The sequence below is a fragment of the Prionailurus bengalensis genome, chromosome A2 (genome assembly GCF_016509475.1).
Source record: "Prionailurus bengalensis isolate Pbe53 chromosome A2, Fcat_Pben_1.1_paternal_pri, whole genome shotgun sequence".
NCBI lineage: Eukaryota > Metazoa > Chordata > Mammalia > Carnivora > Felidae > Prionailurus > Prionailurus bengalensis.
The window spans coordinates 87,498,804-87,516,420 of NC_057348.1; the positions used below are offsets into that span (position 1 = coordinate 87,498,804).

General features: G+C 33.7%; 1 protein-coding gene across 1 annotated transcript in view; it reads right to left on the minus strand.

Annotated features, from left to right (window-relative positions):
- The window catches only part of SEMA3A (semaphorin 3A), a 471,231-nt gene that overhangs the window by 9,803 nt on the left and 443,811 nt on the right, over nt 1-17,617 (minus strand). The window contains exons 15-17 of the mRNA XM_043588730.1: nt 17,455-17,496; nt 12,566-12,723; nt 8,906-8,973 (exon numbers count right to left, since the gene is read on the minus strand). Coding sequence (XP_043444665.1) covers nt 8,906-8,973; nt 12,566-12,723; nt 17,455-17,496 — 268 coding nt within the window. The remainder of the gene's footprint in view (nt 1-8,905; nt 8,974-12,565; nt 12,724-17,454; nt 17,497-17,617) is intronic.

A 17,617-nucleotide genomic window follows, 5' to 3' on the forward strand; every position in this document is an offset into this window, starting at 1 on the left:
TATTAAAGTAAAGAGCTCTGCACTGAAATGGTAGCATAGTACAGCTGTACTCTTAAGTATTTTTCATAGCATATACTATTGACCTTAAAATTCCCCAATACAAATCAAAAGCTCAGCTGAGAAAACATTGTGGATTAAAGATTTCCTTAAGGATACGAAATCTTGCATATTCAGGGTTAAGCATCATCTGAAATCTCCCTCTGCATGAAACTAGTTGATCTGAGAGCAGTTTACATGGAACACATATAATAATATAATTGATTTTATTGAATTGTGTTGGGTGAGGTCCTTCTGACCTATGTTGAGGAAGCCCATAAGCAATACTCTATGGATTTGTTCACTGTGCTTAGGTCACAATGTTGTCCAGTATGGTGTCCACTGCCTTGCACTATTTTTTTGAGGTTCATCTTGGGAGAAATTTTTTTTTCTGGTGTTAATTTTCAGGAATTATTGAGATTCTCTTGAAAAAGTGATTTTTTTTAAAGTAGGCTCCACACCTAACATGGTGCTTGAATGCACAACCCTGAAATCAAGAGTCACATGCTCTAGTGACTTAGCCAGCCAGGCACCCCCCAAAACTGATTTTTTTCTTCAGAGAATTAACTTTGTGACTCATCTGTTGATTACATTTCTCCCTCACCACTGAAAAAATGTGTTAGACAAATTTGTTTTATCCTTACAATGTCATGGTAAATATGTTCTTCCTTCATGCCTGGTTTTGTTGTCAGTATACATGGTTTGTCCGTGTGACGTTATTGCCATCTTTATCTATCTTTGTTTTCAATAAAAAAATGACAAATTGTCTGAAATATATTAGGTCATCTAACAATTTTGGACAATGTGAAATTTTTATAACCCTTCTTAGTACCTTTTTTGTTGTTTACATGTATCTACATAAAATTAATCGTGTAACGCCTGGACACAGAAATAGTCTTAAATATGTGAGCTTCATTATTGTTACTGCTATTCTTGTGATAGTTTCAACTGTTAATTCAAAACTTAAATTCCTTTATTGAGAATCCATAGTCAGCAAATTATGAACTGCTTCCCAACATCAATCCTACTTCCTGACCACCATCAAAAAAAGTATTCTCTCTTCTAGACTTCCTAAAATCTTTTTACATATATTTTCAGGGCACAAGTAGTCTTATTTGTTATGATTATTTATTAATCTTTTTTGTTGTGATTATGTATTAATCTAGTTGTCTTCTTTCATACCATATGTTTTATAATCCTGGCACTAGGCAGTCATAAACCCTTAGCTAATGTTTGTGAGAGGAAAATCCAGATAACTATTTAGTCTACATTTAAAAGCTGAAACCTCATGTAACTTTGATATCCTTATATCAAGGGGATATCATAATTACATAAAAGAAATGATTAAGGGACACCTGGGTGACTCAATTGGTTAGGCTTCCAGCTTCAGCTCAGGTCATGATCTAATGGTTTGTGGGTTCCAGCCCTGTGGCGAGCTCTGTGCTAACAGTGCCGAGCCTGCTTGGGATGCTCTCTCACTCTCCCTCTCTGCCCTTCCCCCGCTCTGCCCCCCTACTTTCTCTCTCAAAATAAATAAATACATAAATACATAAAAACTGAAAAAAATAGAAGTGATAAAAGTTTAATCAGTTAAGAAGGGCACAGGGTTTATAACCCTGAGTTTGACAGAATATGCTACTGGGTCATGGCAAATGAAAACATTTTAAATCTTCTCAATTTTGTTACATTTTATAATGTTAACAAGAGTTGATTTGAGATCTGGTAGGAGAAGATGACCATGAATGAAGTATACTCCAAAATAAACAATTCCCAATATGCAATAAGAAGAAGAGAAAGAGATCTGAGAAATCCTATGAATATATGCTTGCACCTCAAGGGGCAGCTATAAGTCTAAAGGATGTCTGTGCTGATAGGAATCCTATGGATCTCCAGAAAGAAAGCAATCTCATTTAATCTATTTTAAAATACAATTTGCCCTTAGAAAGCAACTGTTTTGAACATAAACTTTTGTCATGAAAATTACCAGTAGACAAGAGGGTAGAGCTAGTTGTTGAATTGGCATAATGAATTCTCATGAGTTGAACTGAATAGTTAGAGCAAAATAATTGAGAGCCACAAACATTAAAATTATTTTAAAAGCATCACGAAGTGTTTGAATAACACAATGTTACAATATGTCGCATTTGTTAATGACAAGAAATAATGTTTTTAAGGAAGCAATCTTCAATTAATCATTTCCTCCTTTAGTAGGATAATTTATGGAAATGAAATGAGGCTAATAAACCAGAAAGAATGGGAGGAAAGAAAGAAGTTAAATAAATTGCTTCCTTTTGTAACAACAAAAAGTCATGATATCCATCATTTGGCCAGAAATATCACATTGCTAAAGGCCTTATTTAGTATTTGATTCTCTTCCAATATAGCAGAAACAGAAGGCATCGCATTTCAGCTTTCCATTTATTTCACTCTCCATTTTAACCCCATAAATGTCTCCCAGGATTGAAATGTTAATAATGTAAGAATCTTAGAAAATCTGATGTCATGTAGAAAAGAAAGAGATGAGTGGGGTAGTAAACCATATATTTATCAGCTAATTAATCTCTGTTATCATTTTTGATGTTCTCCCCCTTAAGGTTATTTAAAAGTTGAATTTCATAGATAATGAATATAAAAGTAAAAGTTAATTTAGGGGAGGGGTAATGGTTACAAGTTATTTTAAATATTTAACAAATAGTGTTAGTAGGTGAACTATATAAAAAGAGACCTAACTCTAGTTGTTTTCATCACATTTCATCACATCGTTTTCATCACAATTTTAATATTTTACATCATAATTTTTTTCTCAATAATATTCAGTGGTAAAGGCCAAACGAAGGAAGAAAGGAAATACTGACTACAAGCTCTCAATGTCTTAAGAAACTGCAAATTCACATTTCTTAACTAAAAACATCATTTCTTAGATTTTCCTTAGTGGATTCTAGAGGATTTTCTCCAGAAATATGAAAGGTAATTCATCAATAGAAAAGAATCTAAATTTACTTCAAATGGAGGAATAATCTCTCCTTAAGTAGCAATAGCTAAAAAGGCATTTTATGAGTGAATCACTAAGCCTTGGGAAGACATAAAATACCTAAATAAAACAAAAAAAAATCATTCATCCCTAACATTCATGTATATTTTCACACCTATTAAGACGCCTAACAATGGATTTAATAATTTCAATTTCATATGGGGTACCTGGGAAGCTCAAGTGGTTAAGTGTCCGACTTGGGCTCAGGTCAGGATTTCACAGTTTGTGGGTTTAAGTCCTGCATCAGGGTCTGTGCTCACAGCTAGGGGCCTGGAGCCTGCTTCTGATCCCGTGTCTCCCTCTCTCGCTGCCCCTCCCCCACTTGTGCTCTGTCTCTCTGCCTCTCAAAAATGAATAAATGTTAATTTTTTTTAATTAAAAAAATCTCATGTATTATAGTAAAATGGAAACAAATTCTACAGTATATACTAAGCTACAGAATAGGGGTCCTGTTTATCGATGTAATGCTTACCACAATATTTCTCTAATGATTTGTATGATGCTTATACAAACTAGTTACCAACTAGTTGAATGTGTGTTTGCATGCATGCACCTACAAATACATGCATATGTATGTATGTATGTATTAAAATCATGTGCTTAATGCATTTGTCAAAAGTACAAAAAAGACCCAAATCACGAAACCTTAGAGAAAATTTAAACTTACAGTTTATCAACTTGTTAAAATATTAGATTTTAAACTACTTTGTTTTATTTCTTAAAATAAGATCTGCGTCTGGTGCTAGGAAATAACTACCAACCAGAATATAGGATTTAAAAGTTTACAATTCAGGTAGTTTTGTATCTTTCTTGAAACCACAGATTCCTGTGGATGTGTCTTTAAAATGTTCTTTTGGTATATAGATAGGTAGAGGGATAAACAAATAAATAGCTATGACCAGGGTATTTTCATGTTACTGTTCATAGGTGATTATCACATTATAGGTGGTCACTGGTATTTTAATTTTTATAGGTTTATTAACTTAAAATATGAAAGTGAAACTGATGTTATGAAAGTAACAATGAAGCCATTTGAATAGCTGTATTTAACACTATTCTTGGTATCTTTGTGTGTGGGAAGCTACAATACTTCTCAGTACAAGGCAGACTGAAATTCAATTACATACAAAGCAACACCAATATGAAGATATCTACTACAATATTTATTTAGTTTATGTTGAACATCTGATATGTTTCATTTTCATGATTTTATGGCAAATGTTTTACCAAGAAAGCACATATAATCTATATGCCAGAGAAAAATTACCATAGGACTTTTTACATTTAAATATCAGGAAACATGGACTTCAATATTTACTTTACTTCTTCCCAAGAGATATGATAGGAGATGATGGAAAACACCCATTTACTGAAGCAGAAACCTTCCATAAACAATAATGAATATACCATCTTGTATTTTAATATGTTTCCCTTATTTTTGGACTTTAAAAAATACAGCATGCCTTAAAAACTTCACATTTACAATGGTTAAATTATGGGTGCACAAGTCGGGTGATCTCTCAATGCCATATTTGAAAACTTTAATAAGGAACAATAATAGCGCAAAGTATCTCAAACCTCTTCTTATTCAGGTGCGTGTGTTTGTGCGTGCATTGTACACATGTACTATGAATAACTGGATTTGCACAATCATAGAGAATAACACTGCAATAATGTCATTCTAGAATGCATACTTGGTATATTTTAATATCTCTGATAATAGAATATGTCTTACAGTTGTTCTTGACCGGAGTTGAAGCTGCTTTCTTCTAGAAAGAGTTTATTTTTACTTTTTGCCAGACACATGCAACTCTCCTAACCTGACACCTCTTTAAATTAAAGTCTTGTCTGAGGTTTTTCTTCCACACTGCTGGTGGGACTCAGAAAGTAAACCTTCATGAGTACCGTAGTGGGGTTCAAGAAGTGGTTTTGCCCCTTTTCCACTACCCGTGATTATAGCTGAAACAGGCAAAGGTCCTTGCGTCTTCTGCATGGGAGTTTATTTCTCTTTCACTAATACTGAAACACTGCCAACTGGCTTGATGCTGGCAACACTATCACATTCTCCATTTTGGGCAGTTTTTCTTTCTTAGCAGTCCTCAAAAAATGGTGCCTCAACATTCACTGACATCGTAGACTTGATATAATTTGGTAATTCATTAAAGTTTTTTTTTGTTTGTTTTTTGTTTTGTTTAGGGCTGACGTCATACTCATCTATCAAATTCTGAGGCCTCTCTTGGGCCTAAATGCTCAGATTCAGTTGGACTTACTATGTGTATAAAAGAAGCTACAACACAGACCAGATTAGCTTTGGTACAAAACACTAAATTTACAGCATTGTGGACCATAAAGATGACACTGCCAAAGGTATTTTATGAAATTTTAGAACAATGCTGATGCCAACCAAGACACAAGCTGACTTGAACCAGTTGCAAATATAATGAAGAAGACTGAATTCTGTGGATGTTTTACCACGGGAAGCTAGAAGGGAAATGCACATATGTAGAACAGCCAAGAGAACTATCACAAAGTGAAATTCAACAGTGGCACTGGACTAAAGTTAGGGCGTAAAGTATTTCAAAGATTCAAAAATCTAAGATGATGTTAATTTTTAATTTTTAAAAATGTTACTTATGGTTTGTTCCTTTCTGGCCATGTAGATCACAGTATGGCTTATTCTTGTTTAGTAAAGAAGGTAGAATGGTAAATTGACTCAGCCACTCATGCTCTTGGATGGCAAAGTCAGGCAAGCTCCAATTTTGTGCACAAGTTATCTTAGGGAAGGGGGCATACTGGTAACAACCTGAAGTTTTTTCTTCAGCATTCTGTACGAGGTATGAGTGAGAAGGCAAGAAGATCTGCCAGCACATATACATTTAGGGTTTTATACTAAAAGTTCCCTAGATGAACAGCCACCAGCGATGGAATAGAGTATGCTAGGTTAAGGGGAAATGGAGCTGGATTTTTCTATGTTACACCTAGGCCAGCTCACCACTGGTGCTGACTTTACACAAGAGAGAGCAAAGAGCTAAGTGAGTGTTAAAGGTTTCATTGAGAGTGAAGTTTCTTCCACCTTAATGCTGAGTTATTTTATATAGTTTCTCTATTAAAACCTCAGGATATGTAAAATATAGAGTGTTACAGAATGTTTACCATTACAGCTGGAACTGATTGTTCTGAAGTGTGTAATTTGGCTTCAAGTTGCTTAGCAGCTTTCCGGGAAAACATCTCGTATCTTTATACATTTCCATATGAGCATATATATTTTATTCAATGTGAGATGTGACACTAGCAAGACAATATACATGATTTAATAGGGCTGGGCTATGGGTTTTTCCCCATTTTACTTTCAAATATTGACATCACCTATTCTAAGATAATGCACTGGTTCCGAATGGCCAGACTCAGCTTGGCCATGTAAGAATGCCTGACTTAGTCTTCAAACATTTGAAATTTACTGTAATCTATGGTGTATAATTTTTATGTTTGGTTAATGAGAAATACTAGCAGACAAGAAATAAAGAGGCCTTCAAAAAGGGAATGTTTTGTTTCTGCAGGGCTGCTTGAGCTTCTTGGACTATTTTACCATATATCACAAACATCTACATAGCATTGCTTTTACACACACCCACACACACACCCACAAACACACCCACTCACCAACCCACCCACACCCCCCCCACACACACACCCAGTGACACTGAACCACAGCAATTCCGTTTCTTCCCTATGGTACCTATTTTGAATGAAGTATCAAAAGAAAAAATGATTCACATTAACTTTACTTTCTATAGCTAAGCAATTCTATATTCCCAATTTTTATAAGCTCATCACTCTCTCTATATATACATATATATATATATATATATATATATATATATGTATATATATACACATACATAAGCTCGTGACTCCAACATATATGTTATTTTGAAGAAATATCAATTGGGTCTATGAAGGAATTAGATTATTAAACAAGTGGATTTATCAGTAATTCTCCAGCAAACTTCAAAACATAACATATTATCCTACATGTAGTAGTGTATAATGATTATTTATTAATTGACTGGTTGATAATGGTTTCTTAAGAGAGGTCTATTTTTAAATATGATGGTGTTAACATTAACGTATGTTAATAGCAATGTATTGTTAAATCATATTAATGATAAATAATAGATGCTATTTAGTTAAAATCTCCACTGAAAACCAAAAACAGTAAGGTAAGTAGCTTTGCTATAGCTTCAAATATTTAGTTTATTCATTCAACAAAAGTTTATTAAACATCTACAATATTCATGATATTGCATTTTGTTATAACCCCAGAAATATGAGTGAGCAAAATAACAAAGTCCATATTGATGTGGAGATTAAAGTCTGATTAGAAATAAGCTCTAGTTACATCGTCTTGTTTCCTTTACTTGTAGTTATCATTAGCTTTTCCATATCTAAGCAAAAAGATTCTTTAATGTAATGCATACTTTATAATACCTCATTGCTTAAATGGTGATGATTATAATACAATATTTTTACATGAAATAGATTAATGGAAAACTAGTGAATGTTTTGTTGCCCAACTGAAAAATGCTGTTTGAAAAATTTAAGAAGAGTATGTCAATAATGTACTCTAGCTGTATAAAGACATATAAAAAATCACATTTTGTCCAATGTAGTGGTGTCTTTTTTTTCTTTATAATGAGAAAAATAACAGATAGTAATGCCCTTGGCAAGAAATTGTGCAAGCAAAATGGACCTTAAATATAGGCTCATTTTGTGGCTACCTGTCTCCTGGTATTGGCATCCCCACAAAACCCTGTGAGCATTCCCGAATAAGATACAAGCACATACAGGGTACACAAAAGGGGGATCTGACTTTCAGAAGGTAGCTAGGTCTTAGAATGCCTGCTGGGGTTATTTGTGCAGTGTGTTTTCTTTCTTAACATTCATGAAACATGAATCTTGTATACACAGAATTAGTGGATCAAATCTAAGTTAATTGATAAAAATATGAGACCTTCCTTTAAGATTAATGTAAAAAGGCACCAAAAATGTGAATAGGGTAATTATATTCAATTCCATGCAAAATATTTACTTTTTACATTTCGGCTATTTTTAACTATTTTTGCTAGTAGTGATGTTATTGATAAATTTTCCCAGCAGAGGGAAGCACAGCCTCATTATTGTTTTTGTAAAGGGTTGAAGTGGGGGGAGTGAGATATACTACAATTTTGTTGCATTTTAAAGGAAGTTTGGTTCATATCCCAGCATTAAATAAGCTACTTAACATTAAATAGGACTTGACATCTTTTAGGAAGCATAAAATGAAACAATCCAAAATCCCCAGTTCAAAGAAATATCCTACTGGTAAATGAGTGGGAAGGTAGCTGAATTACCTTCTACTCAGCTAGGGTACCCAGTAACAATATAGTGGGTCTATGTCATCACCATATTAATGAATGATTTCCATGGCTTATTTTAAGACTGTACTTTCTTCTTCAATATACTTAAATGAATATTTCTGTTGCCTATTGCTCTCGTGTTGCTATTATTATCAAAGCATGTACTTAACTTGGCTTCTTTTTGTTAATATGAGAAAATTGATATTTAAGTCTTGTAAGGGTCTCAAACTTGAATCTGTCATAACTGCAATAATAAAATATAATTCACTACTTAGCATTCTTTAGAATTTTCTTTCTTCTAGATTTCCTTTCTCTTCAGTTGCATTTCCTTAAGTATGCTGGCACAGGTGTGTGCCCTGCATGCCCACGTGTGGGTATGCACTATTGCTTACAATTTTAGCCTAAAGTTAGCAGGTTGAAAAATGAAAGTGTTGTAACTTACCATGGTGTTGTAAGTCTGAACAATGAGTCAATGGGTCTCCATTTCTTATATCTTGTCGTCTTGTGCGTCTAAAACAATTACATTTAAAAGGTATTATGGCATCCTCATTCCTTCTTGGGAATTTGTCACAGGGATTAAGAAGAATAAAAAATCAAAGAACTTCCGGAGCTTAATGGAAGAGACAAATCTACATCTGACTAAAGAATTTTTTAAAAGCAGCTCATTACACCTGTGGGAGCATGTCTCCAGGTGATCAAAATGTGAAACAGTACACAAATGTACTAACAAAGGAGTGAAGTCTTTCAAAGTAATAACAGAAGATTCATGGTTTTGTGCTACTGTGTGTCAGTCAATAAGATACTAACATCTGGAAACTCTAAAATTCTTAGCACCTTAAATTCTGAGGAAAAAGCACAAAATATAGAATAGTAACCCATTTCTTCAATAACCTGGATTAAACTTCTTGTTTCTAATCACTAGAGAGTAAGCCTAAAAATTCAAATTTCCATGATTATGTTCTTTCTCTTAATACTTACACATAATTCCTTAAATAGACTTTTGTTAAATTTGAAAGCATCAACTCTACGAATTCTACTTTTAAGTTAGTTTTTAACTTTCCTTTTTGGTCGCTGTATCGATCATTTTTTTATAAAACATTTCTTTTATGATCATAGGGCTATGATTTCAAGCCAATTTACCCGTGAAATGAATAAAAGGAGGAGTGCAATAACAAATATTGTGGAGGAAGGTGAGAGAGAAGATGGCCTCCCTCTAAAATAAAAGCCAAATTTGTTATATAAGTAAATTTCTCCTAAATACTGCTGCTCAGATCACATTAGTTGCTACACATTCTGGGGGTCCTCTTTATCGTTTGCTAGTGGTTGATGACTGTGAAAAAGGAGGTTGTCTCCAGCCATCATGGTGCAAGCAGTATGTGTAGTTTGGGAAAGAGGCTAAACATGGAGATGGGCTACGCATAGCAGAATGAGAAAGACTGGGGACACTTGCTCAACTGTTTTCTGTGTCGATTTTAATGATTATTGTCCTGTTGCAAAGTTAGTTACCATCACTGAAGAGAGTTCTCACAAAGGCCAATGAGAACTGCAAACATGGAAATTGTTACTGTATTCATAAATTTAGAAGACTAAAGTATTTATAGATTTCTATTTGTAGAATTGGTGAGACTATCAAACAGATGTTGCACATTTCAAAATTGAGCCAACAAGGGAACTTGTGAAACACGAACCACAAAGCATTTGGAAAGGCATTTTTTACTGCCATTTAAGCTTTTGAAAAATGCCATCACAAAGAATATATAAATTGTAAGGCCTCTAAACATCCTTTTCAAAGACACATGAAATTGGATTAAGTAAAATCTTCAAGGCACAACAAAAAACGTGTTAATGATAATTCCTTCAATCTGGATTTGTAGGTATGCAGTAAACATATTTCAAATATATAATAATATACAGATTTGTAACTTATTATAGATGTAGTTTTCTTATTTTTCTTCTTTCTTATTAAAAAAGCTTAAAATTTGAATGAATTATTACTAAATTAGGTAATGTTATATACACTTCCACATGGAAAGGAAATGACACTAATTTTTAACTGAAATCTGAATTTTTATGTTTTTCAACACTAAAAGCACTAGATCTTACTGATTTTAAGAACCATAAAAGTTCAACCTTAAGCAATTTAATTTTAGTGCTATAAAAACTGCAAATTGCTACTTATTAAACTATCGATGGTTTCTTCATTCTATAACACATTACCTCCACACTACACGTTTGTTTTAGATTTAAACTTCTAACAAAATCAGTTGGTATATGAAAGAATACAAACACGTTCTCTTAATTCTGAATGCTGAAGGCTTGAGAAAATTCTATTTATTAAATGGAATAAGCTAATACGATATTTACATATAATATTAACAACTTTTAATCTATATGGACTGATTATAGGATAGACTTAAGTTATAGATGATTTAATACTAAAGCCAATGTTATCTGAAGTATGTAATCAAAACATTTAAGTAGGGGCACCTGGGTGGCTCAGTCAGTTAAATGTCCAACTCTTGATTTTAGCTCACGTCATGATGTCACGGTTTGCGAGTTCAAGCCCTGGGATGGTCTCCACTCTGACAGCGTGGAGCCTGTCTGGGATTCTGTCTCTGCCTCTCCCCTGTTTTCACTCTCTCTCTCTCTCAAAATAAATCAATAAATTAAAAAAAAAGATTTAAGTAGGCAGTAGGCATTAGGGCTATTCCTTTCCCCTAAAATTTTTTCAAAACACTATAAATGATGCATATGTTGAAGAACACAGCTGACTAGCAGTGAAAAAAATCCACATCACAGCTTCTTGTAAAACATTAACTATAGCAAAAAAATAAAATAAAATAAAATAAAACAAATTGTATTGCTCCTAAAATGCAGTGGCTTGATAACTCTGATTTCTATTTTATGTTTCAATAGGTTGATGTACATACTGCTAAGCTTTGGGCTTATATTAGCAAGATATGGTATACGACTCTCACCTTTCATTGCTTGTTTCTTAAATACTGGTAAATAATTAACAGAGAAAGGGATCCCTATGTGAGTAGTAGAGAATATGTTGAGATAAATATTTTGTCAAATTAAGGAAGTGTTCTTATTTTTTCAAACAGAAGTAAACTAACTTTGCGTACAACGTTTAGGATGTGTCTAAGAGTTCCCTGAAGGTTAATAGTACTCCTGTAATAGTACTCCTACATCACATACCCTTAATGTCCCAGACAACAACTTACAGCTATTTTTTTTCTAGGCATATTGTTTTAGGTAACTTCTAGGCATATCTTAGCAACTTCGAATTAAGCAAAAATAATGCTTTTAAGTATTAAGAGCGTGTTTAAAATATTTGTGTAATACATACACAAATATTAATAAATAGCCATTTTATTATATGGTTTTATATTTCAACAAATACAAATACAAGATGATACTAGGATAATACAGTGGCCTTTAAATTTGGGGGGAGTCAAATAAATATACATTTGGGGCTAAAGAAAGATATAATTTGATGCTAATTAATCATTATACAAAAATGTGTTATCTTTAAAACTAGGAAAATTTTTTGACTTTAAAGTTGAGTCCCTGTGTACTAGGAGGCTAAAAGTAAATAATTTTTGTTGCAAATTTTCCATTCATCCAAACAGAAACTGCCTTATTAAAATCTAAAACCAGGATAGAATGTTGCTAGATAGAAAAAGAAGAGCATTTTTGGAGCAGAGCATTTTGGCCAAAAGGCACAAGGTCCAGTGTAGATTCTGATTGACTTCCTCTGTGGTTTTGGCCCTCCCTTTTCCGCCTGTATAAAATGAAGTTGCAAAACTTTCTAATTTCCAAGTGTCAACATTCAAGGACAGTATTGTAATGTTTTAGATTTCCCTCAGTAATTTATTAAAACCATACGTTCCCTTATATTTAGAACCCAGATATAATTATACACATTCTTCTGACTGTTTTAACTATGTAAGGGGAAGAAACCCCAAAACTCCTCTAATTCATCAGAATTATGTGACACTCTTCATTCATCAGAAAAATGTGATGTACTTATACGCAGAAAGCTGTTAAAAATGGAATCAGGTAAGAAAAGTGTATTTATCTCTAATACTTCTCCTACCTCTTTGCAGTGGGAAAATAGCGAGAGCATGAAGAGCCATCCCAGGCACAGTAAGGGTCTCGGGCAAGGCAGCACTCCGCGCACGCTTTCCCATAAATATCGCATCGGTGTAGAGGGAGCTGGGCAACCCCCGTGGTGGAACCAATATAGAGTTGTTGCTGTGGAGAGAGTTTACTGTGATGACAAAACGATCCTGTTTTTTAAAATCTTTTTTCTTAAAAAAAAAAAAAAAAGTTTACCCATATACATCAAGAAGACATTTTTACTAGTGGGTTTAAAAAAAAAATCCCATTATTGGCAATTTTGTCATTATTGGCCTGGCAGATAATATGACCATTTTAAAAAGATCAAGATCAAAATCTCCATACTTGACTCAAACAGGTGTATTTTAAAGTATAAAACCAAGGGAAGACAGTAATGGTTATATATCAATTATATTTCAATAAAAATAAAAATTTAAATAAGACACTGAATACTATAAGTTTCAAACGTCCAGGGTTTTGTCCTTAGAAAGTTTGTTTTTACTTTTACTGTTTCTAATTTTGATTAATCAGTATATCTACAATGCCATGTATTCTGGTTGGTGTTGATCCAGGGATCATTTGACTCTTCTGACTCTTGGGTGCTGCTATTACATTGCTTGTGATGTAGTCTGCCCTTCTATAAGAAGGGGCATGGCAAGGTTTTTGTGCTTGCATTTGTGAGAATTTTCATTGGTCAGCTGTCTTGCCCTTGCACAATCTCCAGGACGATTACTTTAAACAAAACCACTAAATTGCTTCTCATTGGAAAGATCATCAAATGGGCAATATCAAGTGCACTCTGGCTGGTGCAGTGAACTTCAACAGAAAGCTCAGGGGCTGCGGCAAAAGTGCCATACTGGGCATCAAGGTGGCTGGATTCTAGATCTTGCTTATAATAATTCTCTGGGTAATCCTGAGCCATTCCTCTCATTTTTCTAAGACTTAACTTCCTTATTCACAAAATTGGCATATTTAACTAGATCTTTAAAGTATACGTCCAGATCAGACATTCTACAATGTCATTGTGCTCAGTGAATTTACAATTACCAAATGAAGTAAAATACACAGAAAAACTTTCTGGTAGCAACTAATTCAGGATTTCAGCACAATTTTTAAAGTGCCTTTAACAAAGTTTACCCAATGTAGCATTTAAAAAATGTTGCAAATGTATGTACATACAAAATAAAATACAAATAAGATTGTTTTGTGATTTCTCCACATTTTACTGTAATCAGTATTATAGCTCGCTTTTATTGCACTAAAGGACTGAATGATTATCGTAAGCCTTAAATAAAAGTTGTATAAATACTGATTCATGTAACAGTACACATGGAAAAGACCTCAAAAGTGTATTTTAATTTCCCCACTACATAAAGGAAAAAAGATGTTATAGAAAAGCTGGTCTCTGAAACATGGTGAGCTCTTTTAATATTACACATTTCCTGGAGCGCCTGGGTGGCTCAGTCGGTTGAGTGACTGACTTCGGCTCAGGTCATGATTTCACAGTTTGTGAGTTCGAGCCCCATGTCAGTCTCTGTGCTGACAGTTGGGACCCTGGAGCCTGCTTCAGATTCTGTGTCTCTCTCTCTCTCTGCTCCTCCCCCACTCATGCTCTGTCTCTGTTTCAGAAATAAACATTACAAAATTTTTTAAATATTACAAATTTCCTGATAGCAATGGATATAATTAAAATTGCATTTACAAAGGACATTCAAAGATGAACCACACATATAAATAAACATAAACTGAATGAAGATTGATATATCTACTAGAATCTATGAAGTGACTAGGGTTATAAAAAGTGCTTACATAGAAAATAATTCTGTGCTTAAAGCTAACCAACTAACTTATATCTTAACAAAAGATAGGGGAGTAAGAGGGAGAATGTAATACAATAAAAACTAAACCATTATTAAAACCGTTATGCTGATGCATATTACTTCTTCCCTTCCAGTAGTGAAGACAATTTGTATCAATATTCTAGTACAGGATAGCATATAGAATACAGTATATACTGTGGATGCTCAACTTTTTTTTTTTAATGTTTGTTTTATTTCTGACAGAAAGAGAGACAGAGCATGAGCAAGGGAGGGGCAGAGACAGAGGGAGACACATGTCTGAAGCAGGCTCCAGGCTCTGAGCTGTCAGCACAGAGCTGGACGCAGGGCTCAAACCCACAGATGGGATGAGATCATGACCTGAGCCAAAGTAGAATGCTCAACCGACTGAGCCACCCAGGTGTCCCTGGATGCTCAACTTCTTATTATATTCATCTTTTATTATTGCACTGAAAGATCCTACAAACCATGGCTAATTAAGAAGCAGTAGTTGAAGTCCTTGGGAGGAAAAGATGAAGTATTGTTAAGTTTTTTGTTAAGAAAATTAGATTGATTTGTACTTCTCTTAAAGCATCTACAGAGACAGCATGTGACAACAGTTGACCATGATTTGAAAAATATGAACAAAGAACTTAACTAACGGAAGGAACTTCTTTTCCCTTCCTGTCCTTTATATCTCTCTTCCAAAATCATTGAAAAACAAAACAAAACAAAAAACCAAACAGACTTAGATTGTATTGAAGGCAAGCAATCTCAAATCAATTAAAAAAATTAATAAACCTGTAACATTTCAGCAATTAAATTAGTTAAAATGGAGCAGCAATATCCACAAGCATGATTGGCACTGGTGAATGTGGACTTGCTGACCCCTGTACTGTGGTCGGAACTATTTAAAAAGCTACTGATTAAGTTGGGCATATCAAATCAAAAGGTCTCTATGTTTGGTCAATAGCTCTTAAGGAGCATAAGCAAATTCATACTTGCAAAATTTTAAGATTATGACATTTGATTTGGAAAGGAGTTATTATGTAAATAACAGTATCTAAATCTGTCATATCCCTTTAGGAGAAAACCAGAGAAAGAACACATGGGAAGAAGAGAAAACCAAAAATGACTGTAATGAAAACTTCAAGTGTGGTAAAATGCCCAAAATTAAATACAACTTGAGTCTCATTTTCATTTTACAAGTATTCTGCTGTACTATTAAAGAACTGCAAAATTAATCACGCTATCTAAGCGAAATATAGAGGAGGCCTGCAGGCCCCAGTGAGCATAATCCAGTCACTAGCAAGTACCCTGATGTGCTTTTTCTGCCCAATTTAACATCACCACAGGCTTCCTCACTGTCCTCCTTAACAAGTTTCGGGTCATAAGCAGGCGATGAATCTATTTATCCAGAAAATTGGTTGCAACACTGCTTGCCCCTCTTGAAACTACTGGCTCACTTTTAAAGTTTCTGTGAGCATGAGTAAAACTGATTCACATCTGAATGCAATCAAGCTTCCAATAATCGAAGCTTCCAATAATCGAGTAGGAATACTCTTCTTGTATCATGGTATTTTAAACACAGTATTTTTGGTGTTTTAGGAGTGTGTGTGTGTGTGTGTGTGTGTGTGTGTGTGTGTGAGAAATGTGTTGCATTTAATAGGCAATTCTTAAAGTACTTAAAAAATACTTAAATAAAAAGAAATATTTTATAAAATTATAGGCAGTGTAATTAAGATCAGCTATGAAGCCAAGTAGAGAACAAATAAATAATTGAAAAAATCATTAAATTAAGAATATCCCAATCTAGCTTCCATTCTGGAAATCCCCGGATTTCCTTGCCAACATTTGACAGTTTTGAGATTGCAAGAACAGGTGAACACATACTTGTGAAGTGTAAGATAACAGTATCAGGTCAATAATATCTGCACTCTGAGTTTCTCTAAATATCTCAGAGATTATCAATCTATTTTGATATGTAAGTGTGGAAAGGATATACGCTGAGTTTTAATGGCACAGTATTTTAGTGTCTTGTAAAAGGGATAATGCACAGTCAGAGATAAAACATGTAAATGATTCAGGACTAAGATTAGCTGAATGATTCTCATATTTAACAATTTTGTATACAGGTTTTCAGAACAGCCAGTGAAGGACTTCCTACTCCATTCTAGCTTTTTCTGCTAGGTTATTTAATAATTAATTTCAACCCAGTATCCAAGTCTTTTTTGTTTTTCTGTTTGTGTGTGTATGTGTGTGTTTTGTTTGTTTTTGTTTTTTTGAAGTTACCAATGATACACTGAATAGAAAGGCTATGCGACATCTATGGGGGAAAGATAATTTATTAGAAGTTAAAATTATATTTGTTTTTGTACATATAATTTAGCATTAGAAGTCATTTGTGTTTCTTAAGTGTCTTGCCAAAGCATTCATTCAATGTGAATGCAAAGACTATTAACATGCTACCCTTAACTTCTGAATTCATGGAGTTTAATAACATCATTTGGCAGTGACTGTTTTGGTGTTTTCCTTTTATATGTAGCCAAACTAAATGTTTTTTCTAGCACACAATACTGCTGAAAAAATAAAATGAACTTTTGAGTTAAGATCCTGCAAACATATACAGTCCAGTGCATCAACTTATTAGTTTGTAAAATGTATTTGTTTATACATGCAGATTAAATTAAATTATAAACTTATTTATAGCCTGAAATATCCACCAATGCCATTTTTAAGGATATTAAAATAATTATTAAGCAAACTATATTATAATCCCCCAAAAGTAAATGCTATAAATGAAAATTTGCAACAAATAATGATCTAAAGAAATATATTTATAGGAATGTGAGAAGGGTCAAAATCATGGGACAATGAAAATTATCTTTCATTTTCATTCTACTAGCTTATTGTAAGCTTTCTTTCTTTTCTCTTTTTTGCAACTATTGTTAATAAATCTGTAAAATGTGCTGAATCATAAATGTTTATCTATTTGAAACACAAAAATAACAAAATATAGAATATTGACTGTAATACGTAACAATAGTACCTGCTTAGTGGAAAGCTCCATTGCTGAAATAGTAGTTGGCTCCTGAAGAAGAGAAAGAAAATGTGAACTGCTTGGTCAGTTGGAAAAGTCATTTATTAATATTAATTAACACAGAACACCAACATTAGCTCTCAGAGAGTTCACTCCAGTGCCTACAAGAAGC